The 12885-nt window shown below is 37.2% G+C and overlaps 1 protein-coding gene across 1 annotated transcript in view; it reads left to right on the forward strand.

Annotated features, from left to right (window-relative positions):
- ARHGEF28 (Rho guanine nucleotide exchange factor 28) overlaps positions 1-12885 on the forward strand; it is a 316101-nt gene that overhangs the window by 238552 nt on the left and 64664 nt on the right. Inside the window, 3 exon segments of the mRNA XM_059916571.1 lie at positions 382-629; positions 11366-11488; positions 12691-12808. Of these exon segments, the coding sequence (XP_059772554.1) occupies positions 382-629; positions 11366-11488; positions 12691-12808 (489 nt within the window).

Genomic DNA, 12885 nt, shown 5'->3' on the forward strand with positions numbered 1-12885 from the left:
ATACATTGGATTCTTACATCTTGGACTTGACTTATACATATCCTCATATAATGTCTGGAAAAAAGAGAATAGTTTAATATTTTGAGCTTACATTAAATGTTTAATCAATGCTGACTTCAACAGTAGAAGAATATTATTATTCCTAAACATTCCCTCTTTTTTTTTTTTTTATTTGTGTAACATACATTGTTTAACTACTAATTTAGGTCAATAGGGATACTTTTTTTAAAAATTGAGGTATAATTGACATACAACATTATATTAGTTTCAGGTGTACAACTTAATGATAGTTGTCTATATTGCAAAATGATCACCACAGTAAGTCTAGTTAACATCAGAGGACACTTGTTTTAAAGCTTTGTTTCTGCTCACCTGTTTCAGAGCTAATGCAGACAGAAATGCATCACATCCAGACCCTGTTCATCATGTCTGAGATCTTCAGGAAAGGGATGAAGGAGGAGCTGCAGCTTGACCACAGCACTGTGGATAAAATCTTCCCTTGTTTAGATGAGTTACTTGAAATCCACAGGCATTTCTTCTATAGTATGAAGGAGCGAAGGCAAGAATCTTGTATTGGCAACGACAGGAATTTCGTCATCAACCGAATTGGAGATATTCTAGTACAACAGGTGAGAAAGGTTTAAAAGTCTTAAAACCTCAAAGCCTAAAGGTATGCAGACTGTCTAGAGTATTCAAAGCCTGCAGAGAACTGGAATTGATTTCATTATGATTATTGACAGATGGGTTTAGCTGGTTGTCTTTTATTTGATGTTGGTGTGTATGACCGATGTCTGAGAGTTTTTAATAGCCAGTGACTCTTCTATGTGTCACAGGACTTGGCTGGAGAAAATTTACTTAGACTTTTTTTTTGCCACGCTGTGCGGCTTGCAGGATCTTAGTTCCCCGAGCAGGGATTGAACCCTTGCCCTCGGCAGTGAAAACGTGGAACCCTAATCACTAGGCCACCAAGGAATTCCCTACTTAGACTTCTTGATGTGATGGGCTCTCTAGTAACATGCCTTCCTGAGTGGCCCGTGATAGTCTCATCAATATCTCCAAGATAAGTGCTGCCTAATTTTAGGAGGAGGGAGGCAGATCTATTATCATGAAAGCCCTGGAGTTCATGCCTGGGGGATAAGACAAGCAAATCTCACTCAAAGGAGGCACTTTTTAGGTGCTTGGGATGTTTGAAGCATCGGTGAGAATGGGCTGTGCCACTCTCCTAGTTAAAAAAAAAAAAAACACCTACTTTTGACAATTTGTATTGGTCCCCAATCTCTCTGAAAGAGGCTCTGCATTTAAAACATGCTAATACAGAAGTTAAATAACATGTATCCAGCAGCCTTAACATGGTAGGGACTTTCAAGGTACTTCCATTATACTACCTCACTTAACCATCACAACACAGTAAGGCAAATATTTATTTTCCCTAAAACTGAGGCATGGAGAAGTAATGACTTTTTCAAGGTCACACGTCTCATAAGTGGCATAGCTGGGATCTGAGTTAAGAATATATCTTTGTGATATCCACAGTGACATTCTGGGGAAGCTTTCTACCATCACTAGTCTGTAAGTCCCAGTAAGGCAGGGAGTCTCGTCTGTTTGGTTACCACTGTATTTCAATACCTAGAACAGTGCTTGGTACTATAAATATTTATTGAATGAATGGGTCACTTGGGAAAAACACACCAGGAATTCACTCCAATGCTATGTTTTGCAGTCACTTACAGCATTTGAGGAAAGGCATGGAGATCTATCCCTAATTACTTTAGTTTGGCGTTCTCTAAGTAGATGCCAAAATGTCCCCTCCAAAATATTAATTTTGTATCAGTTTCACCCTGTCACACACACCAGTCGAGTTTAGCTGTTGGTCTATAGGTTAAACATTTAAATATGCTTAAATACAAATATTTGTAATACACAAAAAGAAAAAAGAATACTGACAATTGCCCAAAATCTTCTTCCTCATGTCTAGCAATGTAAAAATCCACACAAGTAATAAGTTTCTAATCAAAGCACTATCTGCTTTGCATATTATCTTTAAAGTCCTAGACCTGTTCCGTCTTCATAATTCACCTGAAACATATACAGTGCCGGGTTAAGAGACTGTAAAGTACTTGGGAAGACAGTTTGAATAAAAATGTCTGTGTCTTGGTGAACTTGAATCCGAGTGAATGCATTCAAAAATGAAGTGCAAGATTATTTTATCATTTGAAAGTATTTGCATAATCTCTCTTTCCTTGATACAAACAATCATGACTTTTAATTCTAATCATTTAAAACATTTTTTCGTTCTTGTGTCACTTTCATAGTTAACAAAACTTTCACATCTTTACCAGATGTATTTTTTATTTAATTTTATGGAATTTGAGGACAAGTTTTGGGAAATTGGCTATTACACAGGGTGAGCCTGGTGGTCTTTTGGATGAAAAGGAAAATCCTCGATATTCAGAGAAAAGGATTAAGTCTGCTTTTGTATTCCTGTTGGTGGACACGCTTAGTGGGTATGGCAAGGGCTTCCTTCCAATACTATGTAAATAAAATTATCTCCTGAAGAATATATTAGCAAAGTCCTCAGACAATGGCTGTGGGAGTGGCACTCTGTAGGAGCAGGGGGAGAGCAAGCTGTTGAAGGATGTATGAGAGAGTCTGGGGAAATCCCACACTCCAACCTCGGGGACTGCATAGATCTCAGGAGGCTGGGCTGGAATATGATGGTAATTTAGTCAGTGGGAACTTGCGGTGTTGGTGAGAAATTGTGAACATGTGGAGCATACTTGATATATAGCAGTGGTTTTCCAATTTCAGGTACATAGGAATCTCCTAAAGCTTGTTAAGAACGAGGTATTCTGTGCTCCCGACCCCTAGTGTGTTGTTTGATAGGATTGGGTCAGGGGGTTGGCATTTTAAAATTATCTTTTCCCCAATGGTAATATCTTACAGAGCTATAATACAGTACCACAACCAGGATACTGAGAGGGATACAGCAAAACGCCAGAACATTTCTATCACAATGAGGATTCCTCATCTGGCCATTTTATAGCCAGACCTACTTTGCTCCTGTCCCCAACTGCTGGCAATCACTAATCTGTTCTTTCTATAATTTTGTCATTTCAATCCAGTTATATAAATTACATACATGTTATATAGATTATATACACAGTATGTCCCTTTTGGATTGGCTTTTTTTCAACTCAGCACAATTCTCTGCATCATCTAGATGGCTGTGTATGTCAGTAGTTCATTCCTTTTTATTGTTGAGTTGTATACCAGAGTATGAATGTACCACAGTTTGTTTATTTATTTTTTAACATCTTTATTGGAGTATAATTGCTTTACGATGTTGTGTTAGTTTCTGCTGTATAACAAAGTGAATCAGCTATACATATACATATATCCCCATATCCCCTCCCTCTTGTGTCTCCCTCCCACCCTCCCTATCCCACCCCTCTAGGTGGTCACAAAGCCCAGAGCTGATCTCCCTGTGCTATGCAGCTGCTTCCCACTATCTGTTTTACATTTCGTACATTTTGTATATATGTCAATGCTGCTCTCTCACTTCGTCCCAGCTTACACTTCCCCCTCCCCGTGTCCTCAAGTCCGTTCTTTACATCTGCATCTTTATTCCTGTCCTGCCCCTAGGTTCTTCAGAACCACTTTTTTTTTTTTTTTAGATTCCATATATATGTGTCAGCATACGGTATTTGTTTTTCTCATTCTGACTTATTTTCACTTTGTATGACAGACTCTAGGTCCATCCACCTCACTCCAAATAACTCAATTCGTTTCTTTTTATGGCTGAGTAATATTCCATTGTATATATGTGTCACATGTCTTCTTTATCCATTCATCTGTCAATGGACACTTAGGTTGCTTCCATGTCCTGGCTATTGTAAATAGTGCTGCAATGAACATTGTGGTACATGATTCTTTTTGAATTATGGTTTTCTCAGGATATATGCCCAGTAATGGGATTGCTGGGTTGTAGGGTAGTTCTGTTTTTAGTTTTTCAGGGAACCTCCATACTGTTCTCCATAGTGGCTGTATCAATTTACATTCCCACCGACAGTGCAAGAGGGTTCCCTTTTCTCCACACCCTCTCCAGCATTTATTGTTTGTAGATTTTTTGATGATGTCCATTCTGACTGGTGTGAGGTGATACCTCATTGTAGTTTTGATTTGCATTTCTCTAATGATTAGTGATGTTGAGCATTCTATCATGTGTTTGTTGACAATCTGTATATCTTCTTTGGAGAAATGTCTGTTTAGGTCTTCTGCCCATTTTTGGATTGGGTTGTTTGTTTTTCTGATATTGAGCTGCATGAGCTGCTTGTATATTTTGGAGATTAATCCTTTGTCAGTTGCTTCATTTGCAAATATTTTCTCCCATTCTGAGGGTTGTCTTTTCGTCTTGTTTATGGTTTCCTTTGCTGTGCAAAAGCCTTTAAGTTTCATTAGGTCCCATTTGTTTATTTTTGTTTTTATTTCCATTTCTCTAGGAGGTGGGTCACAAAGGATCTTTCTGTGATGTATGTCCTAGAGTGTTCTGCCTATGTTTTCCTCTAAGAGTTTTATAGTGTCTGGCCTTACATTTAGGTCTTTAATCCATTTTGAGTTTATTTTTGTGTATGGTGTTAGGGAGTGTTCTAATTTCATTCTTTTACATGTAACTGTCCAGTTTTCCCAGCACCACTTATTGAAGAGGCTGTCTTTTCTCCATTGTATATTCTTGCATCGTTTATCAAAGGTAAGGTGACCATATGTGCATGGGTTTATCTCTGGGCTTTCTCTCCTGTTCCATTGATCTGTATTTCTGTTTTTGTGCCAGTACAATACTGTCTTGATTACTGTAGCTTTGTAGTACAGTCTGAAGTCAGAGAGCCTGATTCCTCCAGCTCCATTTTTCTTTCTCAAGATTACTTTGGCTATTCGGGGTCTTTTGTGTTTCCATACAAATTGTGATATTTTTTGTTCTAGTTCTGTGAAAAATGCCATTGATAGTTTGATAGGGATTGCATTGAATCTATAGATTGCTTTGGGTAGTATAGTCATTTTCACAGTATTGATTCTTCCGATCCAAGAACATGGTATATCTCTCCATCTGTTTGTATCATCTTTAATTTCTTTCATCAGTGTCTTATAGTTTTCTGCATACAGGTCTGTTGTCTCCTTAGGTAGGTTTATTCCTAGGTATTTTATTCTTTTTGTTGCAATGGTAAATGGGAGTGTTTCCTTAATTTCTCTTTCAGATTTTTCATCATTAGTGTATAAGAATGCCAGAGATTTCTGTGCATTAATTTTATATCCTGCTACATTACCAGATTCATTGATTAGCTCTAGTAGTTTTCTGGTAGCATCTTTAGGATTCTCTATGTATAGTATCATGTCATCTGCAAACAGTGACAGTTTTACTTCTTCTTTTCTGATTTGGATTCTTTTATTTCTTTATCTTCTCTTGATTGCTGTGGCTAAAACTTCCAAAACTGTTGAATAATATTGGTGAGAGTGGGGAACCTTGTCTTGTTCCTTATCTTAGTGGAGGTGGTTTCAGTTTTTCACCATTGAGGATGATGTTGGCTGCGGGTTTGTTATATATGGCCTTTATTATGTTGACATAAGTTCCCTCTATGCCTACTTTCTGGAGGGTTTTTATCTTAAATGGGTGTTGAATTTTGTCAAAAGCTTTTTCTGCATCTATTGAGATGATCATATGGTTTTTATCCTTCAGGTTCTTAATATGGTGTATCACATTGATTTATTTGCATATATTGAAGAATCCTTGCATTCCCGGGATAAACCCCAGTAGATCATGGTGTTTGATCCTTTTAATGTGCTGCTGGATTCTGTTTGCTAATATTTTGTTGAGGATTTTTGCATCTATGTTCATCAGTGATATTGGCCTGTAGTTTTCTTTCTTTGTGACATCTTTGTCTGGTTTTGGTATCAGGGTGATGGTGGCCTCGTAGAATGAGTTTGGGAGTGTTCCTCCCTCTGCTGTATTTTGGAGGAGTTTGAGAAGGATGGGTGTTAGCTCTTCTCTAAATGTTAGATAGAATTCGCCTGGGAAGCCATCTGGTCCTGGGCTTTTGTTTGTTGGAAGATTTTTATTCACAATTTCAATTTCAGTGCTTGTGATTGGTCTGTTTATAGCTTCTATTTCTTCCTGGTTCAGTCTCGGAAGGTTGTGCTTTTGTAAGAATTTGTCCATTTCTTCCAAGTTGTCCATTTTATTGGCATTTAGTTGCTTGTAGTAATCTCTCATGATCTTTTGTATTTCTGCAGTGTCTGTTGTTACTTCTCCCTTTTCATTTCTAATTCTGTTGATTTAAGTCTTTTCCCTTTTTTTCTTTATGAGTCTGGCTAATGGTTTATCAATTTTGTTTATCCTCTCAAAGAACCAGCTTTTAGTTTTATTGATCTTTGCTATTGTTTCCTTCATTTCTTTTTCATTTATTTCTGATCTGATTTTTATGATTTCTTTCCTTCTGCCAATTTTGGTTTTTTTTTTGTTCTTTCTCTAATTGCTTTAGGTGTAAGGTTAGGTTGTTTATTTGAGATGTTTCTTGTTTCTTGAGGTAGGATTGTATTGCTATAAACTTCCCTCTTAGAACTGCTTTTGCTGCATCCTATAGGTTTTGGGTTGTCGTGTTTTCATTGTCATTTGTTTCTAGGTATTTTTTGATTTCCTCTTTGATTTCTTCAGTGATCTCTTGGTTATTTAGTAGTGTATTGTTTAGCCTCCATGTATTTGTATTTTTTACAGTTTTTTACCTGTAATTGATATCTAGTCTCATAGCGTTGTGGTTGGAAAAGATACTTGATATGATTTCAATTTTCTTAAATTTACCAAGGCTTGATTTGTGACCCAAGATATGATCTATCTTGGAGAATGTTCCATGAGCACTTGAGAAGAAAGTGTATTCTGTTGTTTTTGGATGGAATGTCCTTAAATATCAATTATGTCCATCTTGTTTAATGTGTCATTTAAAGCTTGTGTTTCCTTATTTATTTTCATTTTGGATGATCTGTCCATTGGTGCAAATGGGGTGTTAAAGTCCCCTACTATTATTGTGTTACTGTCAATTTCCCCTTTTATGGCTGTTAGTATTTGCCTTATGTATTGAGGTGCTCCTATGGTGGGTGCATAAATATTTACAATTGTTTTATCTTCTTCTTGGATTGATCCCTTGATCATTATGTAGTGTACTTTTTTGTCTCTTGTAATAGTCTTTATTTTAAAGTCTATTTTGTCTGATATGAGAATTGCTACTCCAGCCTTTTTTTGATTTCCATTTGCATGGAATATCTTTTTCCATCCCCTCACTTTCAGTCTGTATGTGTCCCTAGGTCTGAAATGGGTCTCTTGTAGACAGCATATATACGGGCCTTGTTTTTGTATCCATTCAGCCAGTCTGTGTCTTTTGGTTGGAGCATTTAATCCATTTACATTTAAGGTAGTTATCAAAATGTATGTTCCTATTACCATTTTCTTAATTATTTGGAGTCTGCTATTGTAGGTCTTTTCCTTCCCTGTGTTTCCTGCCTAGAGAAATTCCTTTAGCATTTGTTGTAAAGCTGGTTTGGTGGTGCTGAATTCTCTTAGCTTTTGCTTGTCTGTAAAGGTTTTAATTTCTCCGTCAAATCTGAATGAGATCCTTGCTGGGTAATCTTGGTTGTAGGTTTTTCCCTTTAATCACTTTTAATATGTCCTACCACTCCCTTCTGGCTTGCAGAGTTTCTGCTGAAAGATCAGCTGTTAACCTTATGGGGATTCCCTTGTACGTTATTTGTTGCTTTTCCCTTGCTGCTTTTAATATTTTTTCTTTGTATTTAATTTTTGATAGTTTGATTAATATGTCTCTCGGCGTGTTTCTCCTTGGATTTATCCTGTATGGGACTCTCTGTGCTTCCTGGACTTGATTGACTATTTCCTTTCCCATGTTAGGGAAGTTTTCAACTATAATCTCTTCAAATATTTTCTCAGTCCCTTTCTTTTTCTCGTCTTCTTCTGGGACCCCTATAATTCGAATGTTGGTGCCTTTGATGTTGTCCCAGAGGTCTCTGAGACTGTCCTTAATTCTTTTCATTCTTTTTTCTTTATTCTGCTCTGCGGTACTTATTTCCACTATTTTATCTTGCAGGTCACTTATCCGTTCTTCTGCCTCAGTTATTCTGCTATTGATTCCTTCAAGAGAATTTTTAATTTCATTTATTTTGTTGTTCATCATTGTTTGTTTGCTCTTTAGTTCTTCTAGGTCCTTGTTAATCGTTTCTTGTATTTTCTCCATTCTATTTCCAAGATTTTGGATCATCTTTACTATCATTACTCTGAATTCTTTTTCAGGTAGACTGCCTATTTCCTCTTCATTTATTTGGTCTGGTGAGGTTTTACTTTGCTCCTTCATCTGCTACGTATTTCTCTGTCTTCTTATTTTGCTTAACTTTCTTTTTGGGGGTCTCATTTTTGCAGGCTGCAGTTTCGTAGTTCCCATTGCTTTTGGTTTCTGCCCCCAATGGGTAAGGTTGGTTCAGTGGGTTGTGTAGGCTTCCTGGTGGAGGGGACTGGTGCCTGTGTTCTGGTGGGTGAGACTGGATCTTGTCTTTCTGGTGGACAGGACCGTATCTGGTGTTGTGTTTTGGGGTGTCTGTGAACTTATTATGATTTTAGGCAACCTCTCTGCTAATGGGTGGGGTTGTGTTCCTGTCTTGCTAGTTGTTTGGCATGGGGTGTCCAGCACTGTAGCTTGCTGGTCATTGAGTGGAGCTGGGTCTTAGCATTGAGACAGAGATCTCTGGGAGAGCTCTCGCCGATTGATATTACGTGGGGCCGGGAGGTCTCTGGTGGTCCAGTGTCCTGAACTCAGCTCTCCCACCTCAGAGGTCAGGCCTGACATCCAGCCGGAGCACCAAGACCCTGTCAGCCACACGGTTCAGAAGAAAAGGGAGGAAAAAACGAAATAAAGAAAAAAAAAGTTATTAAAATAAAAAATTAGAAAAATATTATTAAAATAAAAAAATTTTAAAAATAATTTAAAAAAAAGAGAGCAACCAAACCAATAAACAAATCCACCAGTGATAACAAGCACTAAAAACTATACTAAGATAAACATAAAAATCAGAATCTAGTCAGTCCCATACAGCAAACCCCATGTCTACAGTTGCTCCCAAAGTCCACCGCCTCAATTTTGGGATGATTTGTTGTCTATTCAGGTATTCGACAGATGAGGGTACATCAAGTTGAGTGTGGAGATTTAATCCACTGCTCCTGAGGCTGCTGGGAGAAATTTCCCTTTCTCTTCTTTGTTTGCACATCTCCTGGGGTTCAGCTTTGGATTTGGCCCCGCCTCTGCATGTAGATCGCCTGAGGGCATCTGTTCTTCGCTCAGACAGGCCGGGATTAAAGGAGCAGCTGCTTCGGGGGCTCTAGCTCATTCAGGCCTGGGGGAGGGAGGGGTACGGAATGCGGGGCGAGCCTGCGGCGGCAGAGGTCAACATGTTGTTGCAACAACCTGAGGCGCGCCATGTGTTCTCCCGGGGAAGTTGTCCCTGGATCATGGGACCCTGGCAGTGGCGGGCTGCACAGGCTCCTAGAAGGGGAGGTGTGGATAATGACCTGTGCTTGCACACAGGCTTCTTGGTGGCTGCAGCAGCAGCCTTAGCGTTTCATGCCCGTCTCTGGTGTCCATGCTGATAGCCGCAGCTTGCGCCCATCCCTGAAGCTCATTTAAGCGGTGCTCTGAATCCCCTCTCCTCACACACCTTGAAACAATGGTCTCTTGCCTCTTACGCAGGCCAAACTTTTTCCCGGACTCCCTCATATTTTAAGGATCATGCTTTTGATGTCAAGTCTAAGACCTCGTTGTCTAGCCTGAGATCCCAAAGATTTTCTCCTATTTTTTTTTTCTAAAAGCTTTATAGTTTTATGTTTTATATTTAGGTCTGTGATCCATTTGGAGTTACTTTTTGTATAAAATATGAGACTTTGATCAAGGTTATTATCATTTTTTTTTGACCTGTGGATGTTCAGCTGCTCCAGTATCATTTGTTGAAAGGGCTATCCTTCCTCCAATAAATTGCTTTTGCCTTCTGTCAAAATCTTTTGGGCATTTTGGGTTCCTGTTTTGTTCCATTGATCTATGTGTATCCTTCCATAGTCATAATTGCAGTAGTTATAGAATAAATCTTGAAATTGACTAGACTGAGTTCTTTTACTTTATTCTTCTTTTCCAAAATTGTTTTTATCTATTCTAGTTCCTTTACCTTTTGATATAAATTCTAGAATAATCTTGTCTATATGTACAAACACTTGCTGGGATTTGATAAGAATTGCATTAAACTTGTACATTAATTTGGGGAGAATTGACATCTTTACTATGTTGAGTCTTCCAATCTATGAACATGGTATATTTATTTAAATCTTACTTGATTTCTTTCATTAACATTGTGTAGTTTTCAGCACACAAGGTCTGTGTATGTTTTGTTAAATTTATACCTATATATTATTGTTGGTGGCTTAAGGATCATATCGTAAGAGGTATTGGCCTCAAGCATAGATAAAACTGTGAGCAAAGTTGAAAAGACCAGAGATAGGGATGTACATTTTAAGTACTTTCTAAGGAGGTGTAGATGTGTTCTGGTTTCTCTTACAATGATCTTCAACACCCACATGTATACATAGGGTCATCAGAGTCTGAAACATTGGCATTCAAATTATTCAGCTGATTCTCTCCATACCACCTTATGATTCTAAGTTGTTCCCATGTAGATTTTTCTACAGAGATTTTTCTGCAGGTCAAGGTTATTGAAATATCCAGCCCACATCTCTACTTGTGTCCATCAGTTAATAAATTGGCCTTTTGGTTACTCATCTTTCTCTGTCATCTTGGCTAATGATAACCTGCCTATTGATCCATTTGTGATGACAAAAATTAAATTCCCAATGAGGACTGAGTTCATGGACATGATCAGTTACCCAATGTAAATGTCAACCTTCCTGAGGATCCCCAAATGTGCCCCATACCCTTCAATCTATAAAAGTATTAAAACTATAAATTGAAATTATAAAGTTGTATAAACACACAAAAATAGAAGATATCAAATGTTTTTCATTGGGCTATTGATAAGTGAGTTAGTTCAATATAATATAATCACATTAGGTTGATGTCTTCCTCTTACCTCTTGACTACTTCCTCTTACTTTAATTTAAAAAGTACCTGGAGAAGAGAAGTGATTGCAGTCAGAAATTCCTGGATGTTTATTCTTTATTTGCAAAGAATGTACTGAAATATGTGAAAATTGCATGTTCTGTTTAGTGTTTAGAACTGACTAAATTTATAAACCATCACTGAAATGTTTTTCTTCTCAGTTTTCAGAAGAAAATGCAAATAAAATGAAGAAAATATATGGGGAATTCTGTAGCCATCACAAGGAGGCTGTTAGCCTCTTTAAAGAACTCCAGCAGAATAAAAAGTTTCAGAATTTTATTAAGGCAAGTATTTTAAAACTCTGTTACAAAATGGTAAGCCAGCATGAAGTTCATGCTTGTTTTTTAGATGATCTAACCAAGTTTCACATCTAGGTACTGTTTTTCAGGGAAGAAGGAAGTGATAGGTTTGTGGCAAAGATAGAAAGCCTCTTTTTCTGTGTTAGTAAAATATTTCTCCCGAATCATTTACTTTTGTATTTATATTTGCGAAGCCATGTTCTCCATACTTCTGAGCACCTTTGTAATATCCTGTGAAGCTTTTCATGCCCTGACAAGTTATAAATCAGAAGAACCACAGTAAAAATAAAAAACCCACCCCACCCCCACTGGATTAATTTGAAGCAGGTCTGTGATGCACATCATTTCATATATAACTTGTATCGCTGAACAGTATATCTTTAAAAACTTACAGTGGCATTATTACACTTAAATACACAATAATTCTTTAATATCTTCAAACAGCTGACCAGTAATCAAATTTCCCTCATTAGCTCATAAAATTGGATCAGGATCTGACCAAAGTTTATATATTATCCATGGGGGGTTATGTCTTTTAAATCGCCTTTACATTGAATGCTTCCCATCCCATTTTTTTGGTGTCCTACTTACTTATTGAAGAAATTTGTCCTTTAGAGTTTCATAGATTCTAATTTTTTATCTACCATTTTAAGAATGCTACTGGATTCCCCTCCTTTTTTTTTTAAAACATACATGTGTATTGAGAACTTGAAAATAAGGCTTTGAGATATTTAGAAAAAAGTTGCCCGGATTAGAGGAAACTTAAATGCTATGATGAATAATAACAAATGTAGAGGAAACCCTGTTAGAAAAACGAACAGTTAATTGCAAACTCGTGTTCAAAGTGTAACTTTGATTTCTGAGTATTTTTCAAAACTTCTGCTATTCATGAATCTTAGCACTTATAAGTCTTAAAACCTGCTCATTTTTGGAATTAACTCTAAGTACATCAGTGTAACTTGAAACTTCTTAATCTTGGAGAGTTGGGTTATTGAAATTAATTTCAAAGTATACAATTTAATGACAATATATCAAGTTTTAATTAATGATGCAACCTGTTATGTCTGAATAGAATTATACTGTTGCAGATTCTTTGTATTATTAAATTCCTACCTAAAAAGAAAATACAGGTAGTGCTTGTGTATATTAAAATTAAAAAATATATACATATATATATATATTTTAAGCTCCGAAATAGTAATCTTTTGGCTCGACGCCGAGGAATTCCAGAATGCATTCTGCTGGTCACTCAGCGCATCACAAAATACCCTGTCTTGGTGGAAAGGATATTGCAGTACACAAAGGGTGAGTGATGACTTCTGGGATAAACATTTGCCTCTTTCATTAGTTTTAAACATAGCTGAGGTGTTGTAAACAGCTAT

The sequence above is a fragment of the Balaenoptera ricei genome, chromosome 3 (genome assembly GCF_028023285.1).
Source record: "Balaenoptera ricei isolate mBalRic1 chromosome 3, mBalRic1.hap2, whole genome shotgun sequence".
Lineage (NCBI taxonomy): Eukaryota > Metazoa > Chordata > Mammalia > Artiodactyla > Balaenopteridae > Balaenoptera > Balaenoptera ricei.